At 46.0% G+C, this 27,635-nt stretch overlaps 1 protein-coding gene across 2 annotated transcripts; it reads right to left on the reverse strand.

Moving 5' to 3' along the window:
• Positions 1 to 447: 447 nt before the first annotated feature.
• On the reverse strand, positions 448 to 26,089 carry LOC311578282 (uncharacterized protein). Of its 2 annotated transcripts, XM_084748152.1 has the most exons (6): positions 25,835 to 26,089; positions 16,060 to 16,256; positions 6,148 to 6,278; positions 4,562 to 4,669; positions 3,132 to 3,296; positions 448 to 686 (listed from the first exon to the last, which is right to left on the reverse strand). In XM_084748152.1, exons 1-6 carry the CDS (start codon positions 25,900 to 25,902, stop codon positions 456 to 458), a joined length of 900 nt encoding a protein of 299 aa, XP_084604278.1. In that variant the 5' UTR covers positions 25,903 to 26,089; the 3' UTR covers positions 448 to 455. The 2 variants fall into 2 exon arrangements, with proteins under 2 accessions (XP_084604278.1, XP_084604279.1); XM_084748153.1 differs by lacking the exon at positions 4,562 to 4,669 and having other exon boundaries at positions 25,835 to 26,084.
• Positions 26,090 to 27,635: the final 1,546 nt, after the last annotated feature.

Here is a 27,635-nt window from a genome sequence, read left to right on the forward strand (position 1 = left end):
GGAAGCCGGGCTCTCTCCCTTCTCTCTTACCCTCCCTCCTCCACTCTCTTTCTTCTATCTCCTCTCATAGCATAAGTACAGTACTTGGTACACTATGTTATCAGCCACATCGCGAGGAACTAAACCCAAGATCACCATCTAATATTCCAGGGATAGCAGATACGCAATGGTGGAAAGAATAGGACTTCAGATGCACAGGAAGGGAGCCTTCTCCGCCCCCAATTTCTCAGGCTTCTGAGGAAAATGTTATTGAGGTGGGTTTGGCTGTGCCTTTTACACTTCCTAATGGTCCAGCCTGTCCCAGAGCATCCACCCAGGGCACAGTATGGTTGTTACCTTAGACTATCTAAACACTGTCATATATGAGGAGGGCTCAACAGTCTTGGATCCCTGGATGCTACTTGTTTTCATGTAAAAAATCTTGCAGTGAGGGACCACAATGCAGTTTTGCAATTTTATTTCATGTCATTATATTTTGATGCTTTAACTATTGGGGGGAATAAAGGCCTTTTCATATGGCTCACTGGTTTCTCTTTCTCATGATGGCTGTCATCCTTTCCCAAGGCCAGCTCTGTGGGAGACAGGGGTAAATCCTGGAGATTCATGTCACTAAGGGATGAAGTACTTATTTTCTGCATGCGGGAACTCATGGGCAGGTCTTGGGGCAACACCAGCCTCCGCATCTCCTACGAGGCAGAGAAGAGTCATGAGAGAGAGCACCTGGGAGTCGAGAGCACTTCTTGATATCACCAAAGGGAGCTGTCCATGGGGTTGCCCTGCTGAACCTCCCCAGGTTCAAACCCCAGATTTGCTATGGGATACTAAGAGCTGCAGACAAGGTAACTGTTTTTCTATCTTGATGTCCTTTGTGGAGAGTGAGCACGATGCTCCTTTGTCTGAGTACATGAGGATTAAGTGTTTGCACAGTCTACAGTGCTGTGCCCGGGTGGCAGTTTGAGTCAGAAATGGCCCCAATGGACTCATGTATTTGAACACTCAGCCCCCCCAGTGGTGCTTTTTGGGGAGGTTGTAGAACCTTTAGGAGGTGGGGCCTTGCTGAAGGAAGTACAACACTGAGGGGTGGAGTTTATAGCCTCATTCTACTTCCTGCTCTCTCTTTCTGCTTCCTGTGTTGCCACCATGATGCGGCATCCTTGCCATCATGGAGTCTGTCCCTTGGGAACCTTAAGCCCAAATGAACCCTCTCTTCCTTATGTTGTTTTGTTTTATTTTGTTTCTTTTGGTTAAAGCGTGTTTTTACCATAGCAACAGAAAAGACGCTGCTGCAACATGACATGTAGCAATAGCATGTGGATGCTGCTCCTTCTAGAACATGGGAGATGATCTCTTCCCATCAAGAAGGTACACATTTCCAGGGACGTGTTCTGCAGCAAGACCATGTGTGAGTGTACAAGTGTGTGTGTGTGTGCATGTGTGTGTGTTTAGCAGAAAACGTGCTAATATGAATGGCTTTTAGTTCTTTCTTGAGTAATCACTTTGTGCCTATTCTCCTCATGAACCATTTATCACGATTGTGTCTGTGACATGGTTTTGGTTCACGGCAGTGTCTTCCTGGAGGAACACAAGCTCCTTAAGGGTGGGGTTTGGATTCCCATTCCTAGGTTTGGGCCCAGCACAATCACAGTGTCTGAGGAATACTGCTCAGTGGACAGAAGAGGGATCTGTTTAGGTCCTAGAAAGCTAGGAGAACAGGTAGTTTTCAAACTTCAGCTCCATGTTTGCTCTGGCCCCAAGGACCTGAGACACTTGCTTTTACCACAAAGACCTTGGAGTCTTCCGAGACTTGAGACGTCATGTGTTAAAAGCTGGAAAGTGGAGGGATGAGTGTGAAAGCCAGTCTTGGGGAAATCGGATGACCTGGTCACTTCATCCTTGGAGCTTCAGGACCTGCTGATGTAACGTCTAGGATCCAACTTCTCATATAACTGTCCTGAGAAAGACTTGGGTGTTAACCTATCTAAATGCCTGGCTGATTCTGATGTGCAGATAAGCCTCAGCACAGATGCGCAACAGTAGGGTCCAGCACGCACTGGAGGGCGTGACTAGTTGCAGTTGACATCCTGTCCCTTCCATGCTTGGGGTTCTGGTTGTTTAGTCCCATTGGTGGCCTCCTTCGTTTACCCATTCTACCTTCCAAGAGATATAATTTTCTGTGTGTGCCACGGCGGGGAGGAGCATGGTTGGGACATGCTGACTCAGTAAGAACTTACAGAGGCAGTAAACAGAGAATCACTGAGGAAGGCTGTTCCAAGCTCCCTCCTGCCAAGACTGCTCTCTGTATAATTGAAACCATGTAAACTTGGGATCCATGTGCGCATGCGCGCGCATGCGCGTGTCGATGCATTCATGGGTACATGAAGGCCAAAAGAGGATGGTAGATTTCCTACTGTATCATCATCCTCTTGAGACAGGGCCTTTCATTGAAGCCATAGCTACACTGGCATCTACTAAGCCTTAGGGAACCTTCAGTTTCTGTCTCTTCCCACCCATAATGCTAGAAGCATCGGCATGGATGGGGCGGTGTTCAGCTTTTCATGTAGATGCTTGGGAGTTTGAAGGAACTCAGGCCCTCATCCTTGCATGGCCCAGTAGGTCATCTCTACTGCCCCTGGAATCTACATTTCAGTTAGTCTTTCTGGGTAGTGCAGAGGCACACAACTTTTTGGACCGCAAGAATGTATACCAACTGGCCCCTCCTTCCCAGTCTACCTCTTCCCTTGAAATTACCCCATTTCTGAACATCAAAGCAGCTGCAGCCGCTGCCTTCTAATCTTCCCCTGAACTTCTCCGACAGGTCATTGTCCCCGTGGGGCATGAGAGATAGATGAGAGAGGCGGGGGTAGTGGCAGGTGGGAGGAGGAATCTCAACTCTTTGCCCTGTCCTGGTCTGTGAGCTGGCAGTGTGAGAGCAGAAGTGCAAGGAGTGTATTTCTCAAGGAGAACAGATCCTTGCCATTCTAAGATACTGAGTTTTGGAGTTCAGTTTTATAGCCCTTTGTTACTCAGCATTCCTGGGGGGGGGGGGGAGGCAGACGTGACTAATAACACTCCTGAAAAGTCAAAGGAAGCAAGGTTTGGCACTGATGCCCCACAAGGACTCTGAAACTCACTGCGGTGGCCAGAGCCTGGAAAGGAGAGAAGATCTGCCCAAATTTATAGCATTTGTGCACATTGATGTCACCAAACCGGCTACGGCGTTCCTTCCAGCCTGTCAGTCTCTTCTCTGCCTTCATGTCCATAAGGTGTCGGAAAGGGCCCTGCTGGGTTAGACGTGCCTGCAAAGAACCAGTTACCATGGATACATCAAGAGACAAGCTGCGCTCTCTAGCAGGCAGCTCTTGCCTCTTGTCTATGACATGGACCTTCATTGACTTTTGCTATCTTGAGAGACAGAGGAAAGAGCCACGCCCTCTGCTTGCTGCTGGGAGTCTAGCACCATGCACTGAGAGCCAGAGTGCTGACTGAATTCCAGCTCAAGCTGTACTAATTTGCTATGGGACCTTGACTCATCCCTCAGCACTATGGGGGTGGGGTGGGGTGGTGGAAACTATTGATCAAAGGTCCCCCGTCCCCCACCCACAGCCTCGATGTGGCATGATTTAGATGAAAAGTGCCATATTTGGCTCAGTAAAGGGAAAGCATGGGGCTCTGAGTTCGAATCCCAACACTCATGTAAAAAGCTGATTATAGTAGCGCACACATGTGTTGTCCTGATGCTGCATCACCATGGCAACAAAACCCTGGGCATATCAGTGAGGCATTTTCTACGTTAGATAAAGTGAAGTGAGATGCTACACCCTAAGTGGGAATGGCATCTCTCTGTGGCTTCATGTCCTGCACTGAATCAGAAGCAAGGTATCCAAAAGACCGCATTGTCTCATGCGCTTGCCACCAGGAGAGCCCCATGGTGGATTGTGCTGTTGCACTGTGAGCACCAGGCTCTCCTTCCCATGGTGGACTGAGCCCTTGCACTGTGAGCACCAGGCTCTCCTCCCCATGGTGGACTGAGCCCTTGCACTGTGAGCCAAAATAAACCCTCCCTTCCACAAGTTGCTTGGACCAGGTATTTTGCCCCAGTAATTAGAAAGATGACGAATATGTTTAGCCTGCATGTTTTTTGTTTTGTTTTATAATTTCTAGCCATATTAATTCTAGCCTTGTCTCATCTCTCTCTTCTTGCCTTGCCCCTTTAGACAACAGGTCCCGCATTCTTCTGGGACAACAGGAGTCTACCTTGTGTAGTTACCACCCTCTCTTCTGCCCTTGTGTGTGGCCAGTTTGGGGAGCATCTCTGACTCCTCACGGAAGACTTTTCCTGGGAACGCTTGGCTCTCTCGCTGGTGGAGTAGTCCCAGAAATTACTATCTCTATCCACATCCTGATTTCTTTGTGTTTCCACAAAGCCAGGAAAACGGCCAGTCACTGAAATTGGTGGCTGATGGCTTTGGGCTGCTGGGAGTCGAGTGTCCCTCCCCCCCCTCCTTCTAACTAGGCATCTGGTAGGGTGAGGATGTGCTGGGGAATGGGAGGCCAGACTCACCACAGGAACTTGGTCCCAGTGAGGGAGTTCAACCACACCCTGCCTCCCACATGGCAGGAAATAAGAGCATGTTTTGTTTCTTCTAGCACTGACCAGAAAGACGCCACCCTGGGGAGTGAGATAGCCACCCTGGAATCAGGACAGAGGAGCTGACAAACATCAGAGGCCAGTAGGATGTCAGGGATCAAGCCTTTCCCTTCCCAGATGGGGAAACTGAGGCTCAGCAAGGTGAAAGGGGAACTTTTCCAGGTCCTGTCACCCTCTCCAGCGTCAGAGTTAAGTGTCCATATGTAGCTTCAGGGTAGAGACTCTTTCGAAGGAAGGATGTTCTCAGAACTCTCCACAAAGGCATACGACTTGTTGATGATGGGTCTCAGATGGCTAGAGACCAACCTCATCACCTCTGACCAGAGCTGACCTCCTGCGGAGCTGTCTCTTCCCTGGAAAACCGAGTGAGCCTTCCATCTCTCACCACCTCCAGCTCTGCTGTTTCTCCCAGTCTGTCATGTTGACTTTCTTTAGAAGACTCACCATCACCATCATCACCGTCATCGCCATCATCGTCATCCTCATCACCACCATCACTGTGTTTTTGGTACCGGACCTCAGCTTACATCTTTTCTGCTTCCATCTTACCCATCTTCCACTTCCATTGTCCTCTTGCCTTCTCTCTGACTCCTGCTCATCTTCTAAGACCCTGAGTTAGGAGCTCCACTGGAGACCATTATAAACTCTTAACTGAGCTAGCTTTCCTTGGCACTCTCCCAGCATTCTCTCAAAAGGGTCTCTGCCCCTATATGATGTACATGTCTATTTGAACCTGTCTCAATTAGACAATAAAGTCTTTGTGAGCAGGGCTTACACACCATGGAGGAAGTCCCCGCTAGAAATTTGTTGCCCAAATGAGCAATTCTGTTTGGATTTTCTGGATTTTTAAATGTATATATCTATATCTATAACTATAACTAATCTATATCTATATCTAACTATATCTATACCTATATCTATCTATCTATCTATCTATCTATCTATCTATCTATCTATCTATCATGGATAAAGATTCAAAATAACTTTGATGTGTTGGAGAAATGCATTTCCCACAAAGTGAAATGAGCTTATTACCTGCGAGAAAGACAGTTAACCTGTTAATGGCAGGAAAGGAAAAAAAAGGCCTCTGGGGCATCAGTTAAAGACTAGTAACATGTAGTGGACACACACAACAGAAATTCAGGACACAGAGGCAGAATGGAGGGATCCCGGGGTGGAAAATGCCTCCAGGAACCTCAGACAACTGTGCACACTGGAGAGTTTCTTCCTTTGCTCACTCCCCGAGTGAGGCTTACATTACATTTTCACCTCCAGGGTCTCATTTCTCTAATCTGATTTAGTGGCAGGCAGGTGATGGGGTCTGGTGGGTGGGAATCCTGCTGAGTCAAAACCACTTACTCCTGTCCCTCCGATGCACACCCTCCCTCCGCCCCCCGCCCCCCCCCCCCAGCCACTGCGCCTCATTCTCTCAGCTCACCCTTCCTTGGGGACACATCTCCTCGGTCTGCCACGGGGCAAGGACAAGAAAGAGAACTCACGTCGTATATCCGGAAGCTCTTTGCTGTTGCGGGGGATAGTTCACGACTTCGTCCTGGGGCTTTGCTGTCACTCACTCCTGAGGAGACTAGAGGTGGATTCGTAGGTCCTAGGGGCATTGGCAGTCTCCAATCTGTTTCAAACAAGCGGGAAGAGAAAGACTGATCTGGTGCGCCCTGCTTTCCTAGCACGAATGGGGTTAAGTTGTGGTGTCAACAAGAGAGGAAAATAAACCCTCCATTAGGAGCGGAGAACGGAAGCCCTGGTGGGGATATGTCGCGGCTACCTCTACTGTCAGCTTGACTATGTGAAACCACCTTAGCCACTTGGCGCTAAGGTGAGGGATTCTCTTCATCAGATTATTCCGAACAGGAAGCTTGGCTCCCAAACGTGGGTGACAGCCTCTGCTGGTTGTCCAGACGGACATGGTAGAAGGAAGGTGGTTTCTACTTGCTCGCTCGCATTCTCGGTGGAAAGTTCATCTAACCGGTTGTGCGGGGACATCCCTTCATCAGTATTAGAACCGACTTCTATGGGATTCTGACATAGACTAAAGACCAGCAGTGTTCCAGGAACCTTCCATGCCTTCAGCTCCCTACTGGGACTGCTGAGCCGTTCAGCCTTGCTGACTGCACAGCCACCGTACGGCTTTCCATCTCAAATGTCTTCCACTTGGTCCAGCATTATCTTAAAAAGTGGAATCCAACCTCTTGGGGCTCTGCTGAAGCCTCCTCATGCCATAAGCGCTAGAACGGCTGGAATCAGACAACAGGGTCAGCCCTTCCCAGATCAGGATGTACTCTTGAGCCAAATGATGGATGAGACCCTAGGGATGAGGAGAGGCACAGCCAGAGGAAGGCAGAGGGAGTGGTGGACTCCATGTTGCTCTTTAGGTTTTTTTTTTGTTTTTTTTTTTGTTTTTGGTGTGTGTGTGTGTGTGTGTGTGTGTGATAACCACAATTGGGTAATTTAAAAATTCTTTCTTTAGTAAGATTTTTTAGGGGGCTCAGGGTGAGGGGAAGGAGGAGGGAAGACGCAGAGAGGCTGTTCTCTGGAACTGATTAAACCCTGGAGATAACACATACTCACAGAAAACTGGAGACATTTAAAAAGATTTGTTTGTAACCTCAAAATTAATCCCATGCCCTTGCTGCTGAAAATAATTCCTTTTGGGCACAGAAAGGGCACCTTCCTACTCAACTTGGGCTCTTTAAAGTAAAAATAGCCTTTTACTGACCTATTCCTTTTCCTCTTAAGAGGAAAAAAAACCCCACTGCTAGATACTGAACTCGGGCCCTCATACATACTTGGCAAGTACTGTACCATAGCCTGCACACCCCCATCGCAGGCTACATAAAATACATTAACTTGCCTGACGAATGGGCCATGCCCATGTCCCTGGAGGCTGGAGGACAACACTGGGTGTCACCTTTGGCGTTCCATCACCTTTGAGCCAGGGTCTCTCATTTGCCTGAAGCTCACCAATTTAAGCTACGCTGGCTGGTCAGCAAGCTTTAAGAGCCTCCTGTCTGCACCTTCCCAGTGCTGGGAGTCCACGTGTGCACCACCACACCTAGCCCTTTCTGCAATTGGATGTGTGTGGGTTCTGGGGAACAGAACCTGGGTTTTCATTCTCTCAAGGCAAGCCTCTTATGGGCTGAACCATCTCCATAACCTTATAGAGGTTGTGTGTGTGTGTGTGTGTGTGTGTGTGTGTGTGTGTGTGTGTGTGTGTTCAGGATAGAGGTACTGAACTCCCACTGACTAGAGTAGTAGCTCCTGGTCCTGGTAGTGTGTTCCAGCCTCTCAGGGAGCTTTCAAAAAGTCCAGTGCACAGGTTTGCCTGTGCCCATTGCATCTGAGCTTTGCTGCGAGCTGCTTTGAACAAGCCTCCAGGAAATTTCTACCGGGGCAGCAGGAGCTCATACACAATCCAGTTAGAATCAGGAGTTGCCTACATAAACTCTGGCAGCCAAACAGATGGTCCTCTGATTGCAAGCTAGAAGCCGAAGCAGGGCTTTTGAGGGTGGAAGTGATAACCCTATAGATTCCAGTGTTTGGTGCCAGCATTTCTTATTTCTGACAGTGGCTCCCCTACACCAAGAAAACACTGATTGAATATATATATGTATATATACACACACACACACACACACACAACATTTGGTTGTATTAAAGCTTGAATGTTTCTGGCCAACTTTTGCATTAGGGAGAATGCTGGAGAAACACCGTAATTTTAAAAAATGTTTTAATCTAATTTTGTTATTGTTACTTTCACTACTGTTTTTTTTTTATATAACCCAGGCTGCTCTCACTCTCTCCGTGTACCCAAGATTGGCCTTGAACATCTGACCCTCTTTCATCTACCTCCCAAGTGCTAGATGACATGCATGCATTGCCATGCCTGGCTCGTGATTCCCTTTAAAACAAAGTCTATGTTCATATTGTTTGAATTCCCCCAGCTCCTAGCCTAGACCCTACTCTGTGGCTTAAGTATTCAGAATGACAATGAGAGATGCGCCCTGAATCTTCACTGTATAACCTATGACAGGTAGAATTCTAAGATGCTTAAGACTGTGATGCCCTATGGTGCACGTCTTAGATGCTCCATCTCCTTGGATGTGACATGTGATGAGCCAACATTCCAATGACTATCTACATAGCAAAAATGTGTGTATTTAAAAGACCACATCTGACTTTGATGTGACCAAGGTGGAGCTCATGGGGGTGGAGAAATGGCTCAGTGGCTAAGAGCACTTGTTGCTTTTCCAGAGGACACAGATTCATTTCCTAGGACCCACATAGTAGCTAAGAACCATCTTTAACTCCAGTTCCAGAAGACCTGATGTCCTTTTCTAGTTTCAACAGGCACCGAACACATATGGTACACGTGTCTACATGCAGGCAAAACACTCATACCCAGAAAATAAAAACAAACAAACAAAGAGCTTATCTTGGCAGGCCTGGCCTAGTTCAATGAGTCCCTTACAAATAGTCTTGGGTTCAATGCCTTTAAGAGACAAGCCACTGTGAGCTCTAGGTCTACAAAGAAACGGATCTTGCCAAGAACCCAGAGCCACAAGGAGATTGCCAAGGACAGGAGTCAGTTACGCTTTGCCCAGTTTCCTAACCCATTACGATGGACATAATTAGCATATGTAGCTTTAATTCGCCAGATGTGTGGTCGCTTGCTTTGTGGCATGAGGATTCTGATACGGTGGTGGAGAGATAATAATACAGAGAGGTTAAGAGACTTGGCAGGGAGATGTGCATTGGCAGCCGGTGGAGCTGGGAGTCATGCTTCTACATTCCCTACAGTATGCTTCTAACCACTACTGAACCACTAGTCTCCAGAAGAAGGCTCATTGGCACCAACCCTCTTATTTTCTGGAAAATGTAAACCCAGACAAACTGAGGCTGATTCTAAACCTTGCTGCTTTGTGAAATGAGGGGGAAGCAGAAGAAAGAGTTGTCAGCACAACACATATCCCTCCTTTCCTTCTCTCTCTCTCTCTCTCTCTCTCTCTCTCTCTCTCTCTCTCATACACACACACACACACACACACACACACACACACACACACACGGCAGCAGGGTCAGGGGAACTACAGGGTTTGTATACTACCTGGACTCTCTTTGCAGGATGATGGCTGTTTCAGCAGATAAAAGGCAGCATTTATGAGTAGATGCATTTCCGTGGTCGAGTCTAAATGCTGCCTCGTGCAAGACCATGGGTGTCCCACACAAAGGCTATGGGACATCAGAAGCTGAGAGGTGCTATGCTCCATGGCTGCCTGTGAATTTGGAAAAGTCTCTTGACTTAATGAGATTTTTAAAAAATATAAATCAGGGGTAATGATACTTGGTCAGCCTTGACCCCTCACCACCCGTTGTATCATTCTTGATCTTGACTATGTCATAAAGAGAGTGGTTTATATATAAAGCCATCTCATTGCTTGTGGACGGGATGGCCTGGTAACATAGTTACTTCCAGAGAGCAGGGAACATCAGACGTGGGGAAGAGGGTCTTAGGAAACCATCATTTTCTGGTATATGCCATATTTTCCAGCATATAAGGTGACTTTTTAATATAAAAAAAAAGTCCATCCCAAAGTGGTGGGCCTACAAATAGACACATAATCGGGTCTGCTATAGAGAGTGCGAGTTGGAAGAGGGGTGGTCTTCTATGGCAAGTATATTCCAAACTATATTTTAACTGGAAACATTGGGGTTGTCTTATACGCCCAGTTGTCTTATTCTCTGGAAAATATGGTAGGTAGAACAGACCTGTTTGATTTCCTGGGATCCATCTGTCCTTTTCCTGTCTAGAGTGTGTACATGATGTACCTCAGAGGTGAGTAGCTATCTGTGGCTATGAGACTAAGGGGGAGTGGAAAGCTGGGGAAAAGCTTGGGTCTCTGATGGCAACATGGAGAAAACCTCCCAGCCTTGTATACATTGTCCCAAGTATCTTGTCAAATTCAGGGAATATATTTCTTCTTCCTGTTTGTGACATTATTTTTTTTAAGGCTTTTAAAAATGATAAAGCGTAAGTACTGATTTATTCATTATGATATTTGGAATGTTCCTCTCTGGAACTGTAATGGAAAGAGACAAGAACCTCTCTTCCTCAGTCCAGACGCTTGGTGAGTACCGATACAGTGTGAAGTGTTAACAAGTCACGGAACAAGCTCAATAAATATGGCCTTGTCAGAGCCACAGCACGACCAACAATGTGTTGCCTTTTGTTTTTGAACACTGAAATCTTCAAACTATAAAAACTCTGGGAAGAAACAGCCTGTCTGCCTGCAAAACAGTGTCCTAAGTCAACGGACATGAGGGCTGGAACAAGGAGATGGGCCACTCTCTCTCATTCCAGTCACAGTGGAGTCTCTGAAATCAACTCCAGTGTGGGCTGCAGGAGGCACCTGAGAAAACTGGGTTCATTAATGGATATGGTGAAGAGGACTGAGGAAAATAAAACCCATCCATCTTTAAGAAGGATGGACCCAGTTGGGGACATGAGGTTGTCTTAAAGTCTCATGTATTGTGGGGCATACTCATTTGGTTCCAAACCAGTGGTAGACAGGACAGATAATGGAAACTTCTGGAAAGTGGGGTTGTATTTGTATTTAAGGAAAAAACCTTATATCAATGTCTTCCACGGAACAATATATTAGTTTTGTTCCTCGTCATGTGAAAGAACCTAACAGAACTGAAGGAGGAAGGACTTATTTTGGCTCACGGTTTGAAGTGTACAGTCCACCATCGAGAGGAGGGCATGGTGGAGTTCTGAGCTTCAGGAGTGTGTGGCTGGCAGTCCTCAGGGGACCAAGAAACAGAGAGAAATTGGCATACAACAAACTTGAGTTTGTATCACGGAAGATGAAGCTCCTGAGACCAGAGGCAAATTACCCATCACCACTTAGCATGCTTATGGAATATTATTCACTCTCCCCGTGTTTTGGATCTATCCTCTGCCCATCTTTTCCAGAAATCTGATCCTTCCAGAAAAACAGTCATGCTCTGCTAAACGTCCCAGAGGTAGAGTGAGCATGTTCCAGCAGGATTGCAATTATGTAATATTGGCCTGAAAGAGGAGTTTTCCCGGAGTCTGGATAAATTGGAGCAGGCTCTTTTGATCTGCAGTCTCCAAAGTTTTCCTTGATACCCTCAAGCGAAAGCAGATTATAAGCTAGGATTATGGTTTCAGTTGCATCCAACACACAGATCTTGGATGAGGGAGGACTGAGGACTCTTCACTCTGTCATTTCTGTTATTTGTCTGCCCTTAGATTCCAAAAATTTCTGTGGAAACCACGTATTTCCAAGCAAACTCATTTCTTTTTCAAACATGCCTGACTCAGTCTCTGTCACACACACACACACACACACACACACACACACACACACGCACACGCACACGCACACGCACACGCGCACGCGCGCACACACACACACACACACACACACACACTTCAACTCCATTTGAAATGCTAATATTTCTGTATTTCTGTAAGTGTCTCATCAGCCAATGAAAGCCAGTCTTGTTTCTGTAGCTTATTAGCCGTAAAGCCAGCGAGGCCACGCGGCACCCACTTCTTTTCAGTCAGGCTTACAAGATGAAGGGAGAACAAGTTTGGAGACATGGAAACCTGCCTTGCTTTGTAGAAAACTTTCTCCATAGGGAACTTGCCTTGTAATTTCCTGAATGTTTAGGGTCAGAAGTGGGAAGACACCCCCAGATGGAAGAAAATTTTAGTCACTTTCATGTGGGAGGAAAATAAGAGACACACAGCTCGGAAAGGGGTACAAGGGAATGAATTCTGAACTCAGGCTCAAGGATAAATATTCCCCCAAACACTCCTTTCCTAAGGCACGAGGGACAACTGCCTGGCAAGATGTACTGGCCCAGATGGGACCACCTGTGGTTAGGAAGGATGCTCAATCCCCTCCCCCCTACCAGAACTGTTCTTTGCAAAGATAGGGGTGTCGAGGAGACTGGGTAATGCACTATCTTCATGCCTTTGACCACTGTTTTTTTGTTTGTTTGTTTGCTTGTTTGTTTTATTCTCCAGAATGTTTTCAGTTCTTGGAACAGTGCCTGCTGCACAGTGGGTGCTCAGCAAGTATTTGCTGAGTGAAAGACGGAATGCGGTGTCCACTTGAAGCTCTGTCTGAAGCTCCCGTCACTCAGTTGACTACATAAATGATGCCTGTAGTAGAGGTAGGAAAGCTAGAGGGACCTTGGTCTCTAAAGAGAATTGGAGAGGAAGATATACTGGGAAGGGGAAAAGGCTGGGAGAGAGTCAGTATAGATGTGCATGGTATCTGGGAAAACTGGGGGCTCAGGGGAGACCCTTAGAAGGTGCCTAACAGGATGTGGGTACAGCCTTTGATGCAGGCATCACCTTCACAGTTCTGATGGTTTTTCACTTTTCCTGCCTTAAGCCAAAGCTTTTGTCCCAAAATAAAGGCTCGCCTCTCCTTTTCCTTTCCCCTTTGCTGCAAGCCATCGCTCTCCTTTGCTTCCCCCACAGTTCTCCTGAAGACTAGGAAGTAAGGCCAGCTTGGCAAGCCGTCCATTTTCTAAGCTCTTCCTTATCAAGGTCATGTGTTCATAGCTCTCATGGGCTGAAATGTCACTGCAATGACGATTTTTTCCCCCTGGGGACCAGAACTGTACATTTTCAAAAAGTATGTGATGTCTGCATAAAATGAAACCCATTCTGCACTCTGTGTGGCTGGGCCACTGGGGGGGTCACTGGGAGAATTTGGCAAATGCATTTTGTCAGTCTCCTTTGCACTAATAGCTCCATGCTCATGGCCAGGATGTGTTTGTCTTTCAGATTATAAATGAGGGTCACAGACAGCTATCTACCATAAAAACACCTCCTGGTTTGTCCCTCTGTCATTGAGGCTTACTTAGCAGACCCATTATGTATTCGCAAAAAAAAAGTTTGATTCCTTTAACTAAAGAAAGACGTAAAAAATGTAAAGACAGCTTGCCTCTCTCAGATTCTCTCAGCTTGGACAATGTGGGTACCTTCAGGGGAGAAAATCTCTGCCTTTAGTGTTAAAGTAATTCTGTGGGTAAATTACAGGTGAGGCTAGGAGGAAAAGGATGAAAGGGGGTGAAGGGAGAATCTGCCAGAAGAACTGGGGTGCAGCTCACTTGGTAGTTCAGTTGCTAGAGCGCTTGCCTAAGATGCAAAAAGCCCCAGGTCTGCTCCCTGGCATAAACTTGCTCTGGAGGTACATAACACCAGAAGCAGAAGCAGGAGCATCTGGGTTTCAAGGACATCCTCTGTTACATCGTGAGTAAAGTGCTAGTCTGTGACACATGAGACTGTCCATAAATATGTAAATTAATGAATAAACAAATGAATAAATATAAACCATTGTCTCAAAAATAGATACATGAATAAAAAATCTTCATAAAAAAAAAGAAATTTTCAAGAGTAGGAAGAAGGAGGGGGCTGTGACGTGGCTCCATCTCGACTGTTATTCTGTGTAACACTTACAGCGACATTGCTGTGCCTCTGAAGACACCTACTGTTGTCACTAGGCAAGGTTTCTTCTTCACACTTGAAGAGAACTCTCATTGGCTAGTAGCTATTCTCTTTATGGGAACGCTTCTGGGATTCAGGTATGAACCAGTCTGTATTGGGAGGCTCTATCCGCATGGAGGAAGCCAACTCTACATGCTAAAGCAAAGTAAGGGGCAAAGAGGTGTGGGCCCCTTGCCAAAGCCAAAGTATGCCCAAAGCCCATGGTCCACACACTTCCATCAGCTTCTCTGCCTGAGGACTTGTTTTAATTAAGTAAAAAATTAAAACTGAATTCTGTGAACTATATAAACAACCAGCTTGGCAAGACATGCTCACTGGTACAATAGTGTCACCAACATGAGAGTTAAAGCCTGCCCTGCAAAAAAAAAAAACCTAGCACTGTTATTAGTACAGTCAAGAGATAAGGAAGCTTCATCCTTACTGGCTAACTTTTATAGAACCGAAAGGCGCTATACATGCTACTGAGGAGAAAAGTAGCCATGACTCTTGTGAGCTACAATAACTGGCCTGACAAGACATGCCCACTGGTGCCATAGTGGTGCAAATATCATAGGAGTAACCAGCCACTTTCGTCTTGGATTTAAGTCCTATCTACAAGATGAAACTCATAGCGTTGGGTACCATTACCAGGCCAAGAACCTGTGTCTAGACAAGGAATAGGCCCACATAGAGAACATACTCGTATTATTCTAAATAGACACAATATTAAACCAACTCTTAATGACTTAGCACTGTACCTATAGATCATTGCATCTATAAGTCCCCATCAGAGAAGTTTCTTTTTGTAGTAGATGGTGATTAGACTCATAACTGGTCAGTGTGCACAGGATAAGAGTCTTTGGGCTACTCCACCCGATGTGGGACATCTATATCATACCCCCTCCTCCCAAGACTCAAGGATCACTATGGAAGAGGGGACAGGAAGGTCGTAAGAGTGGTAGACATTGCATGGTTGTATTGAAAAGACTGTTTTCCAGATACAACAGGACAGTCTCACCTCTGAGCTCCCAGCAGCTGTGACAGCATGCACATGATCTGTGCAAAACCCCATAGAGGAAAAAAAAAATCTCTGTATGAAATGGAGATGTGGGTACAAACTCCTACCACTAGCTGAGGAGCTACTGGCAATTCATAGCTTCTGGACAGAGCTCTCTTTAAGGATATGGCCTCTCATGGCTTGACAATACCCTAGTGGGTGACCACACCCCCGAGAGTATATAGACAATGTAAGTTGGCTCAGTGGGTTATTTATTTTTTAAGAGAATACAAATTTGAGGACTGTAGATCTGGGAAGAGTTAGGGAGAGAAGTGGGGATGGATATGGTGAAGATGCTTTATTTGAAACTCACAAAGAATTAATAGGGGCTGGTGAGATGGCTCAGAGGTTAAGAGCACTGCCTGCTCTTCCAAAAGTCCCGAGTTCAATTCCCAGCAACCACATGGTGGCTCACAACCATCTATAGTGAGATCTGCTACCCTCTTCTGGCATGCAGGCATATATGAAGGTGAAACACTGTATGCTTAAATAAATAAATATTTTAAAAAATTAATAAAAAACATGTTTAAGGATAAATACATTGGCAAACACTTCTTATGTTATTCATGTCAGATATTTTGTCATTAACAATGGGAAAAATAAGTAATATGAAAAGTAGAGTTTTCAAGCCAAATATTTCATCATGGCTGGGAGGAGCTCTGCAGACTTGCTATTACAACATTATATGTGATTAGTCTTGTCTTATGACAGTAGCTTTGCCTATGTCCTATGCACAGTCCCAGCTCTGGAGTCCTGCTATGTAAACCCCTTATGCCCACAAGCACACCATGGCTAGGCTGTTCCTACCTTTCACATCCTTTCGTAGTTCTATTTTGCTGGGGAAAGGTCCTTCCTCTGTAGCCCTGTCTTCTCCTGCCTCTTTAGTTTTGCTCCCAGCACTCCAGACACCCTCCATGTCCTGTAGCATCTGGCCACGGGTTGAGTGGTGGCTTTCTGGAAGGTCTTCATGTTTTTTGTTCTCCCTTTTCCTCTCATGAGGAGCCCTACATTTGGAGAGAAATACAAGTCCACCATTAGATGTGTTCAGAATGACCCAATGCCTTAAAAATGATTCATCCAGTGTGTGGCCAAGTGAGGAAGAGATTGAACTGGGACTCCCCCCCCCAACTTCACGACAAGTTATTTAATGTGGACAGAAAGAAGTTGGTAATGTCACCTGGTTCTTGAAGAAGACATTGCTGGGAGAGTGTGTTAGCAGTCCTGTGTGGTGATGCTGACCGCTACAGCTTTTTAGTTACTTTTCTTATTGCTGGGACCAAATACCTGATATGAATCAATGTTAGGAAAGAAGGGTTTATTTTGGCTCACAGTTTGAGAGGACACAGTTCATTACAGTGTGTGTGTGTGTGTGTGTGTGTGTGTGTGTGTGTGTGTGTGTGAGAGAGAGAGAGAGAGAGAGAGAGAGAGAGAGAGAGAGAGAGAGAGAGAGAGAGAGAGAGAGAGAGCAAGCCATGATAGCAGGGTTGGGAAGATGCAGGTCACATTGCATCAGTCCACAGGAAGCAGAAAGTGAACAGGAAGCCAGGCAGCACTACTTAACCTCCAGGCCTGCCTCAGTGGCCCACTTCCTCCAGGGAGACTCCACGTGCTAAGGGTTCCCCAACCTCCCAAACAGCTGCCAGCTGACAGCCAAACATTTAAACTCATGAGTTCTATTGGGGGACAATTTCATATTCAAATCAGAGCAATTTTATGATCTGGGATGCTTCCTCAAACTCCATGTGTTGAAGATAACTAACATGTGGTACTTCAGGAAGTAGTAGAAATGCCTGTGGAGGTGGCCTAGCGGGAGGAAGTGGATGCTCAGGGCCTGTGTGCCTTTGAAGGTGTCCCTGACCTTCTGCTCCCTTCTGCTTCTGCCCTCTGATGGTGAGATAAACGTCTTTGCCATTATCCTCACCATGGCTACTTCACTGTGACGCTTTTGCTTCCCCTCAGCCTCACAGACAATGGAGCTGGCTGGCCCAACACTGAAATTGTGAATAAAGATAAACCTTCCTCCTTTGTGACTTGGCTCAAGTTTCCCCATCTGTCCAGAGTGCAGTAGTCTCTGTCCTCTTGCCCACTCTATTCCTGTTTTCCTTCTCCTAGGAGTAACTAAGGTCCCTTCCTTTGGATACTGTCCATGATGCCTCCCATTGCCAACCCCTCTGGCCATCAATGCCCTGTGAGGAAATTCACTTTCATAATAAGCAGCCACACTTCAATGCTCATGCCATATGCCTGCTCTCTTACAGGTTCCATGAGGTCCTGATTCTGTCTACTTTGAGTGCAGATACTTCCCTGTCATGTAGTGCTGTACTTGCCATGAGGTGGATAAAATGTGATGGGCAGGTGGGAGCACATTGGGCAAGGGTAGAAAGAAACCAATGTAGGTGATCCAAAATATTAAGTACAGGGGAGGGAGAGTTGAAGTATGCCTCTCTCTCTCTCTCTCTCTCTCTCTCTCTCTCTCTCTCTCTCTGTGAGACAGACAGACAGACAGACAGAGACAGACCAACAGAGACAAAGACAGACAGACAGACAGACAGACACACACGCACACACACACACACACACACACACACACACACACAGAGAGAGAGAGAGAGAGAGAGAGAGAGAGAGATCACTAAATGTAGGATTTGGAGTATTCTAGGCAAGTTTTCTACCACTGAGCTAAACTCCCCTTCCCTCAGCTGGCCTCACACTCACTATGTAGCTGAGGAGAGCTTGAACCTCCAGTCTTCCTGACTTTACCTCTTGAGTGCTAGAATTATATATGTGTGCCACCATGTCCATTTCTGTGTCACTAGGCACTGAACCCAGGGTTTTCTCTTTTGCTGAGCAAGCATTCTGTTAAGGGATCCACATTCTCAAATCCAACCAGCCCTTTAAATCGTTGTTTTCACTTTTGGTACAAGGTCTTGCTAACTTGCCCAGGCAATTGAACTTGGAATCATCTTCCTCCGGTCTCCCAAGGAGCTGAGATTACAGGCCTGTCCCGCCAGGCCTGGCTCGCATTGTGCCTTTTTGGTCAACCCCAAATCCACGGTCATGACCAGAAAATCAAAGGAATGCATTTTTATCTGAGCTTGAGTCAGAGTGTCTGAGCACTGGCTAAGAGTGTCTCAGGGGGATAGGCTGTTCTGGGATTGGGTCAAGGTTTCTTGGGGGCTTGAATCAGGCTGTTTTGGGATTGGCTAGGGGTGTCTTGGGGGCGGGGTGAGGCTTGCCTGGGATTAGTTAAGAGATTTTTAGGATCTAGTCAGGGTGTTCCATAATTAGGCCAAGGCTCAGAAATTTTCTTTGGTATTTTGAGGTTAGTCCATCTGCACGATTGCTAAATGATAATACGTTTTTTGGATTTAATTATTCGTTTTTCTGCCCAAACCGAAGAAACTAAGTTTGAACACCACCATCCTGGATGCGGTCCTTGGGATTTAGAAATAACAGGCTCCCGGATGGCTCCTAATGTCCGCACCGGGCTCTGAACTGTGCACACTGACACTGGACAGGAATATGACACTTTCCTCCAGCAGCCAGATGTAAAAGCTGGACCATTTTTCTTTTATGGGTTTGAACTTGGTTTCTGTCACTGTGGTTTACTAAACCTACGTTCCCTTCTGATGTGTCTCTTGTTTCTCTCCGAAGACCTAACTTAGGCAATCCTGTATGCACGGTGGTGGGAAGCTGGGCATTTTTTTTTCCCAAAGGAAAACAAAATTGTTAAGCTTGGAAAAACATCTGCTCTGTGTCCACTCACTGGCTCCTCAACGTTTCTTAGCAAGCTGTGCCTTTTGAGCGGAGAGCCCTGAGGCGTATTTTGGCACACCAAGGAAATCTATACTCAATAAATAAGTGATTATGCATTTCTCCAGTGGCCCATTCTGAAAGGGCTCCAGGTACTGTGTGATTGTTGTTTACAAATCTGCATTGAGGCCCTGGCACCTTATTAGCCACATATGTAAATGTATCTGAGCCCACAGGACTCAATTAAGCCAGGCTTTGCCAAGAGGAATGGAGCCATCCAGGAGCTGCTGGGGGAGCTGGGATGCTCGTCCAGAGAACAGCTACTGACACTTAAAAATTATACTCATAAAATATTGATGTGAAAATAATACTTTTCGAAGGGCTCCAAAATCCGGTAACTAAGAGGCTGTGGCCAGATTTCCATGTCTCTGAAATTAAACATGTTTATTGCCACTGTCCTCAATGTAACCAGAAAATATCTTTTGCAATCTTAACAGCAAGCTTTTAAAATTTATTATTATAAATTGACATGGCTGCTCATACATTATATGTACAAAGCGGTGTTGTTTTGTTTTTTTTCCTTTCCCTTTTCTTTTCTTTTTTTTTCTTTCTTTCCCTTTTCTAATGCATGCTCTATTGAAGGTGAAGCATGTTGTCCATTGGCTTTATCCAGTAACATTTTATTTATTATTTATTTATTCAATTTATTTATCTGTTCTGGCCCCAGGATCTATGCCAGATGCCAGAGGTATAGTGGGACCAAGTCAGTTAAAAAAAAAAAAGGAAAAGCAAGCAAATAACTTGGCATGTAACTGAAGTTTATGGAAGATGCCAGAAATAAATACAGGATGGAGAAGAAGCTGAAGTGAGAGAGCTGGAAAAGGCCCTTTGGTTGCAGGATTTAGGGCAGAGATCCTGCTCTAAGGGCGGCCCCACCCAGATGGAAACTGGGGATTGCGCAGTACACACAGGGGAAACAAAGTCTTTGAAGCAGAGTCAAAGCGTATTTGAGGAACAGAGAGAAGCCATCGTGGTCAGAGTGGCTGAGACGAGAGGTGGTACGAGATGAGGCTAAAGAGAAGCCTGAGCTGAGCACAGAGGCCTTATGGGTAATAGCTGTGACTTTGGATCTTATTCTGAAAAGTGCCGTGGTGGAACTTGCATTTTATGGAAATTAATCTGGTTGACCTTTGAGGAAGAGATTTGAAGAGGAGAAGATTGAAACATGGAGGCAGGCGGGGCGTGGGGATGCGCTGGAGTGCACAGGGCCAGTGCCACATGAGGGAGGGGGTGGGGGAGGGGATGCGCTGGAGTGTACAGGGCCAGTGTCATATGAGGGAGGGGGTGGGGGAGGGGATGCGCTGGAGTGCACAGGGCCAGTGCCACATGAGGGAGGGGGAGGGGGAGGGGATGTGGTGGAGTGCACAGGGCCAGTGCCACATGAGGGAGGGGGAGGGGGAGGGGATGCGCTGGAGTGTACAGGGCCAGTGTCATATGAGGGAGGGGGTGGGGGAGGGGATGCGCTGGAGTGCACAGGGCCAGTGCCACATGAGGGAGGAGGTGGGGGAGGGGATGCGCTGGAGCGCACAGGGCCAGTGCCACATGAAGGAGGGGGTGGGGTAGGGGATGTGGTGGAGTGCACAGGGCCAGTGCCACATGAAGGAGGGGGAGGGGGAGGGGATGCGCTGGAGCGCACAGGGCCAGTGCCACATGAGGGAGGAGATGGGGGAGGGGATGCGCTGGAGTGCACAGGGCCAGTGCCACATGAAGGAGGGGGTGGGGTAGGGGATGTGGTGGAGTGCACAGGGCCAGTGCCACATGAGGGAGGAGGTGGGGTAGGGGATGTGGTGGAGTGCACAGGGCCAGTGCCACATGAAGGAGGGGGAGGGGGAGGGGATGCACTGGAGCGCACAGGGCCAGTGCCACATGAGGGAGGGGGTGGGGGAGGGGATGCGGTGGAGCGCACAGGGCCAGTGCCACATGAAATGGAGAAAGGAGGATGGATGATGATTTTGCAGGAATCGTTAAGGAGACTTCCTGATGCATTGGATTGAGGGGTCTGGGGGAAAGAAAGACTCAAGGGAGAAATGAGTGGATTTCTTTACATACGGGTGTGCTTGTGTGTGTATGTTCTGATGCAAATGCACGTATGTATAGAGGCCAGAGGACAACCTCCTATGCCATCTTCAGGAATTGCATCCAATTCCTTTGAGACAGGGCCTCTCAATGGCTGGAAACTCATTAGTTTAGCTAGACTGGCTGACCAGTGAGTCCTAGTGTTTTGAATTCCCCAGTGTTGGGATTGTAGGCAAATGTCACTAGGCCCAGAATTTTTATGTGGGTTCTGGTGACCGAACTCAGGCCTTCATGCTTGTATGGCAAGCACTTTCCCCACTGAGCCACCTCCTCACGCCCGTTGCTAGTGTTTGGAAACGAGCAGTGGGGGTTGTTGGTGTTATTGGCTAATGGAGAACTCTTAAAGAGGACAGATAGTCACAGGACACTTGGGCATGAAGACGCAGGAGCTCATAAGTGGCTAGAGGAACTGCAACCAAAGCACTTGGTGCTGCATGCTGAGAGGAAGGAATTCTGTCAGGTTGCATCCGGCGTCAGTGTTCGGTTCATTCGTTCCGAAAACATAGAACTTCTCACAAGCATTAGATAGTCCTAAAATTATAAATATATATGAGGTGCGTGTGATGTACAGAATGGCTGAGGCTGGTCCTCTGCTCTTCGTATGAGCAGAAGAAAGACATCTTCATCCATGCCATGCGAAGAACGGCATCTAATAACCAGCAAGATGCCTCAGTGCCTAAAGGTGCTTGCTGCTAAGTCTGAGGACCTGGGCTTGAATCCTGGGAGCCACACGATGGAGGGAAGGGACAGATCACCCACCCCGCTCCTCACCAAATAATCAAGTAGTCAAAGATAATAAACAAGACTTAGAGAGTGATCGATATTCATAGATGGCACAATCTACTTATTTAGCATTGTCCTTGGAGTTTCTAATCTTTAAAGTGAAAATTTTCTTTCTAAACCAAGTATTTAAACAAAAGGCCAAAGCCCCAAAGCCCTTCATAGCATTCTTCAGCAGAGCTGATTCCGATTACATTTCACAGGTCTGTTTGCTTTTCTGCCAGCCTGCCTACGTCTGAGGACACACTGTCCTGTGCTTCCCTTCTCTTATCTCTGCTTCTGTTTGCTGTTCTGACAGTGTCCGTGGTGCTTTTGGAAAGCATAATATTTGGACTGTTGGTTAGCAGTCAGCAGAGCAGAATGCGTAATTTTGGGGAGTATGGAGGGCAAGGCACCTGAACCGGAAGAAGAGGTTGTTGTAAGGTGTTTCTGGTTGTGTGTTTAGAATGGCAGTGTTGTGCAGGGGTCAGCTCCCTGTGACTGGGTATGATACACTTAAGGTTTGGAGAGAGAGAGAAGCCCCAGTTCAGTGCTTAGCTCTGCTGGTTTCTACTGTGTAACTGTAGGCTTGTGACTTCATGTCTTTGAACTCCGTGTTGCCATTAGCAAAGCGTGGATAATTATATATATGCAAATTGCAGGGATGTGGGGAAGGGTAACTGCTACCCCTCATGTAAAGCGCTTAGTGTGCTACTTAATTCATGCTGGAAACCACCAAGTCTATTATGTCCATCATATTATAATAATTGAGCTTGCAGACATGGCTGTCAGTTTGACAGGAAATATATTCAAACCCTGGAAGGGCTATTGGTAGCCCTGATGTCATGAGTGGAGAGTGTTAAAGTGATGGGTGATCTCTCTACGACAGTCCAGCAACAGTTGTAAACTGGAAACTTCTGGTATGTTGTTCTCATTCGGTTTCCAAATTCAATTAAAAAGTTAAATTTAAACAATTAAGGGGCATGGATCCATTACAGTCATGGATGAGGAGTGCTTGTAATACCAGCATCCAGCAGAGACAGGAGTCTGAGTTAACAGGCTATTGTAAACTCCATAGTTAGATGCTATTGGTGTATGTGTGTGTGTGTGTGTGTGTGTGTATGTGTGTGTGTGTGTGTGTGTGTGTGTGTGTGTGTGCATGTGTGTGTTCTAGGGAGATAACTTAGTTGGTAAAGAGCTTGTCTTGCAAGCCCAAGAGAACCTATGTTTAATTCCAAGTCAGGCCAATCCCTGAGGCTCAACGGTTAGCTGCCCTATCCTACTTGGCAAGTTCCAGGCTAGTGTTTCATAAATTAAGATGGATGGCACCTGAAGAACGGTATTAGAGACTGTCCTCTGGCATGTACACACAGACATACACACATATACATATACAAATAAAGAAAAACGTCTCAGGCCAAAATAGGCCCTAGAGTGTAGGCTGCTGGCGCTAGAACAGAGCCACACACCCATCTCAGGCAGCCATGACTCGGAAGGACATCTTGCCCCAAGATTTCTTCCTCCCCAGCTCCATGCCTGGCTCAGACAACCTGCTTTCAGTCTTAGACCTCTAACCAGTTCATAGTCATATTGTATTCCGTTGGGCTTCTCCTTTGCTCTTGAACTTTTTTTTTTTTTTAGCCTTGGTTGTCCTATCTGTAACCTGGGTACAGTAATATCATTTACTCTTGGGGGCAGTGGTAAAGCTCTTATGAAGGTAACACCAACGTAAGTGGGTTGGCCAGGAGGCACAGAGGCTAGCCACTTTTACCACCGGAAAGCTTTGCCGTGAAGGTTGGCATCCAGGTGAAGTTTGATTGCCATTCCCTGAGTTCAGCAGGCTTTGGGCCTGGGGTTGGTAGCACTTACATAGGCAGTTTCTTTCAACACTCCTACGTTTCTGTGTGATCTTGTTTGGATTTATCTTACCTTGATTTCTCCCCTGCATTTCCCTTCTCTTCTTCTTTCAAAGCCCTTCCTTTCCGTACCCTCTCTCCCTTCCTTCCCCCACTTCCTCTTTTATCACAGCCCTTCCTGTCTTTGAATCCATGATCCCAGCTGCCACAACTTCCCTTAGAATTACGAGGGGCCTACATCTGTGCCCTATCACAACTGGTATGAATCATCCTATTTTGAGTAAATGAAAACTGACAAAGTGTCCATAGAGATTGGAGAAGATTAGAATGGCTAAAGTAGGAAGTGAAAAAAAAAAAAAAGAGGAGTCAAGTTTAATGCTATAAATCGCAGGATGGTATGCTGAGTCCACAGCAAGATGTTATTACAGAAACGAGCCTCCATGGAGAAAGAAGATTCAACATCTAGAGGATTAAAAAAAAAAAATGTAAGGAGTCCATCCAGATCATGTAAATTCAATGTCACCTTGTGGAGCAAGCAAAGAAAATGACTAATGAAAATTTCTGGTAGAGAGGAAGAAGAAATGGAAACTATTAGCAAGGAAGGAGAGAAAAAGCAGAGAGACTCAGAGGGTACAGCAGCTGGTCCCTGAAGAATTACTCTGAGATTCTCCACTCTACCAGGCTTAAGCAAACTTGGCAAAGGTATTAATGACATATTAGTAACCCAAGGATGCCAGATGGCACGAGGGAAAGTCAACCCTTCCTGGCATCCCCACTATGCCCACCATGGCTGAGAAAGGTTCCTCACGGTCTGAATCCCCTATTTCAGTAAGTGGTCACCAATGTGCCGAGGACAACATTGTCTTGGCACAGGCTTGGGACCAGGGAAAGGAAGCAAGAGGGCACAGAGGGCAAGGGTCTTAGTGATGGGAAGACCACAGGGACTTCAGGTTTCATCAGAGGATGACAGCAGGAAACTCCACAAAGGACATGGGATCAGCTAAATTCCAGCAAACACTAATCAGATGCTTAGGGACAACAGCAGTCTGTAGTGGGGGGACACCAAAGGTTCCAGGGATCTCTTCCACAAGCATTTCTACTTCCTTTCCCACCTGGTAGAATCTTTTCTTAGTGACTGGTTGCACCTGCCCAGGATTGCTCTTTTGCCTTTCTAAACTGAGCAACGCTTTCTAGTTCCTTTTCCTGTCTTCTGGAAATTTCTTCTAGTTGTTTTTTCCTCTGCCTGTGTTTAGAAAAGAGAAATGGCCAAAGGGGGCTTCTGAGAGGCAAAGTGTCATCCTTTGAATTTAGTGGCTGTTTTCTCAGTGGAGTTGAGTTGATCTCAGAGTGACCTGTTTCTAACAGGGGCAGAGTAAGTAAAACCTCTGTTGACAAGTTCCATTCTTCTCTGCCATTAGGACAGATGGAGGCTCCAGAGGAAGGGTGTAGCGGTTTTAAAACCAAATAATAAGCCAGGTGTTGTGGTGCATGACTTTAATTCCAGTGTTCATGAGGCAGAGGCAGAAGAATCTGTTAGTTCTAGGCCAATCTGGTCTACATAGTGAGTTCTAGGCCAGAGGAAATGACATTGTCTATTGAGACGTTGTCTAAAAGGCAATTATAATGAATTTCATCTTCTTCGAAAAATTTCTGAGTGTTTTGTGTAAATTTTTCTTCCTTTTCTGGATTCTCTCCAAGGTTGACCCTTTTCTGGACCTTTGTTTTTGAGCCATGGAGTCATCTAGTACGTGCAACTGGTGGCTTCATAATCGATACTTTTACTTATTAGGTAATTTTCAATACAATGGCATTAATACAATGGCAAAAATAAAAGAATAATACAAAGATAGAAAGATAGATCTACAAAACCAAAGCATCATTTTAACAATATGTTGCCTTTGCCTGGGTTAAAAACAGTTGGCTGACTGACCAAACACCTTCTGCCTCAGGAAGTCTTTGCTACCCACATCCTTTGCTCAGCCATCCATGTTGACACAAAAGAAGAGAGAGAGAGAGAGAGAGAGAGAGAGAGAGAGAGAGAGAGAGAGAGAGAGAGAGAGAGAGACGTGCAGTTTTACCTGATGCTGTCATGTGACATGAAGCTTTGGCTCATTTGGGTGCTCTTCCAATTATTGAAGTGGGACATTTTTTTTTTAAAAAGACGGTGTCCAGACTCAACAGTGGTGGCAGGCAGTTCGTTATTTCCTTAATTCTTAGCCGTTGCCTTTATACAAAACCCCAGGATTTGTGGGGATTGTTCTCCATCCTTTCTCTGGCATCCTAGATCCTGCCTCCAAGGCTCTGGACTCCTTTGGAATGTTGACATTGTGATGTTACGGGAAGGATGTTGGCAATGCCAACCCTAGGATTCCACAGAGCAGGCACTAGAGAACAGGCATCAGCTCTGTGCGACCTCTGCACACTTCCCTTCCCGTGGTCCACAGCCCATGACCATTGGCGGAAGTGTTTGCCCTGGTTGACTGAAGAATGGATGTGCTGGAAACACACAGCCCTGCTCTCCTGCTCTGGTTTGCACTCTTCTGAGTCAAAAGCATGCAATGTTTTTTTTTTTTTTAAGTTTTCCCCTTCTAACTTAGGACACTTCCACATCTGAAAGGAGGGGAGATCCTTGTGTCGGTGGCCATCAGAGCTAATACTCAACTTTGGTTGTGGAAACCACTACCTAGCTTTCCCTGTGCTGCCAGAGGTGATCACACCAATCACATCAAGTGTGTGTTGCTCATGATCTCCGTCATGGTTTCCACTGCCACCCACGAAGAATTTTTAAAAGTGTGTTTGAGCTTCCAGATATGCAAGACTGTGTTTGAATACTTGTCAGTTTCTCTGTTGCTGTCTCCCCGCCCCGACACCACCCCTCCCCTTGCCTGCCTCTCCTGTCCTCACCTTCTCTCTCTCCCCCTCCCCTCCTAATGCCTCCTCTTTAAGAAGGTCATGTCCCTTCTCTTTCTTCTCCCTCTTCTCTCTCTACCACTCTGCTCCCTTTCTGGAACTCAGTTCCCACCTTGCTGTATGTTATCGTCGGAGATTATGCACTCCATGTGGCTTTAAAAATAGCCATTGAAATGTCCCGTAGAGCCTGGAATGTGCTCAGTCTTTGAAAACATTTTTCTGGATAATTGGAAGAATACAGGCTCTACAGATGTGAACATGACCAAATGTCTTATGTTTAACTTCCAACATCATTATTGATTTTTTTGATGGCTTAATCGACTTGCAATAATTTGATATTAACATCACACTTGGAAACAGCCACAGTTTTCTCCTTCTGCTGCCTTTCACCTTCAACACATTGCTGTTTTGTACACAAGAAAACAAACACACAGACACTTAAAGTCAAGTGCTGGCTTCGGTATGGTGGAAAGCAGTGTTTTAAGACTATACTATTGATGTTTACTGGTTCAAGGTTCAAATCTGTTAGTTTTCTGGTATGTTATGTAATACCTTTCCGTCTCACCAAACAATGCTACAGTCTGGAGTTTGTTTAATCTGAATTTCTACGATTAAAGTATTGTAATTTTTATTAGCATCTTAAAAATATAATTTATTTTCTTTGCTCTAATTAAATTTTTGGATCGGTGTTTATTATTCTATTGTTCTGTGTATGTTTGCTTTGCATACTGTCTTTATTCCCATCTTCCTTTAGATTTACCCAAATTTCTTCAGTGTGTTTCCTCCCTCACATTATTCTTTTAGAATAATTTATTTATTCTATTTAGCAAGTGTTTCCATGGGTAGCTTATTTTAATGTGCTAAGCAAGCATCCTACCACCTAAACTCCATCTTGCCTCTTTCCTCAGATTTAATAGGAGCCTAAAATTTGAGCACTTCAATGGCAAGAAATGGTCAAGCCAATGCCTG

The sequence above is a fragment of the Acomys minous genome (assembly GCF_964271855.1).
Source record: "Acomys minous genome assembly, chromosome: 12".
Classification (NCBI taxonomy): domain Eukaryota; kingdom Metazoa; phylum Chordata; class Mammalia; order Rodentia; family Muridae; genus Acomys; species Acomys minous.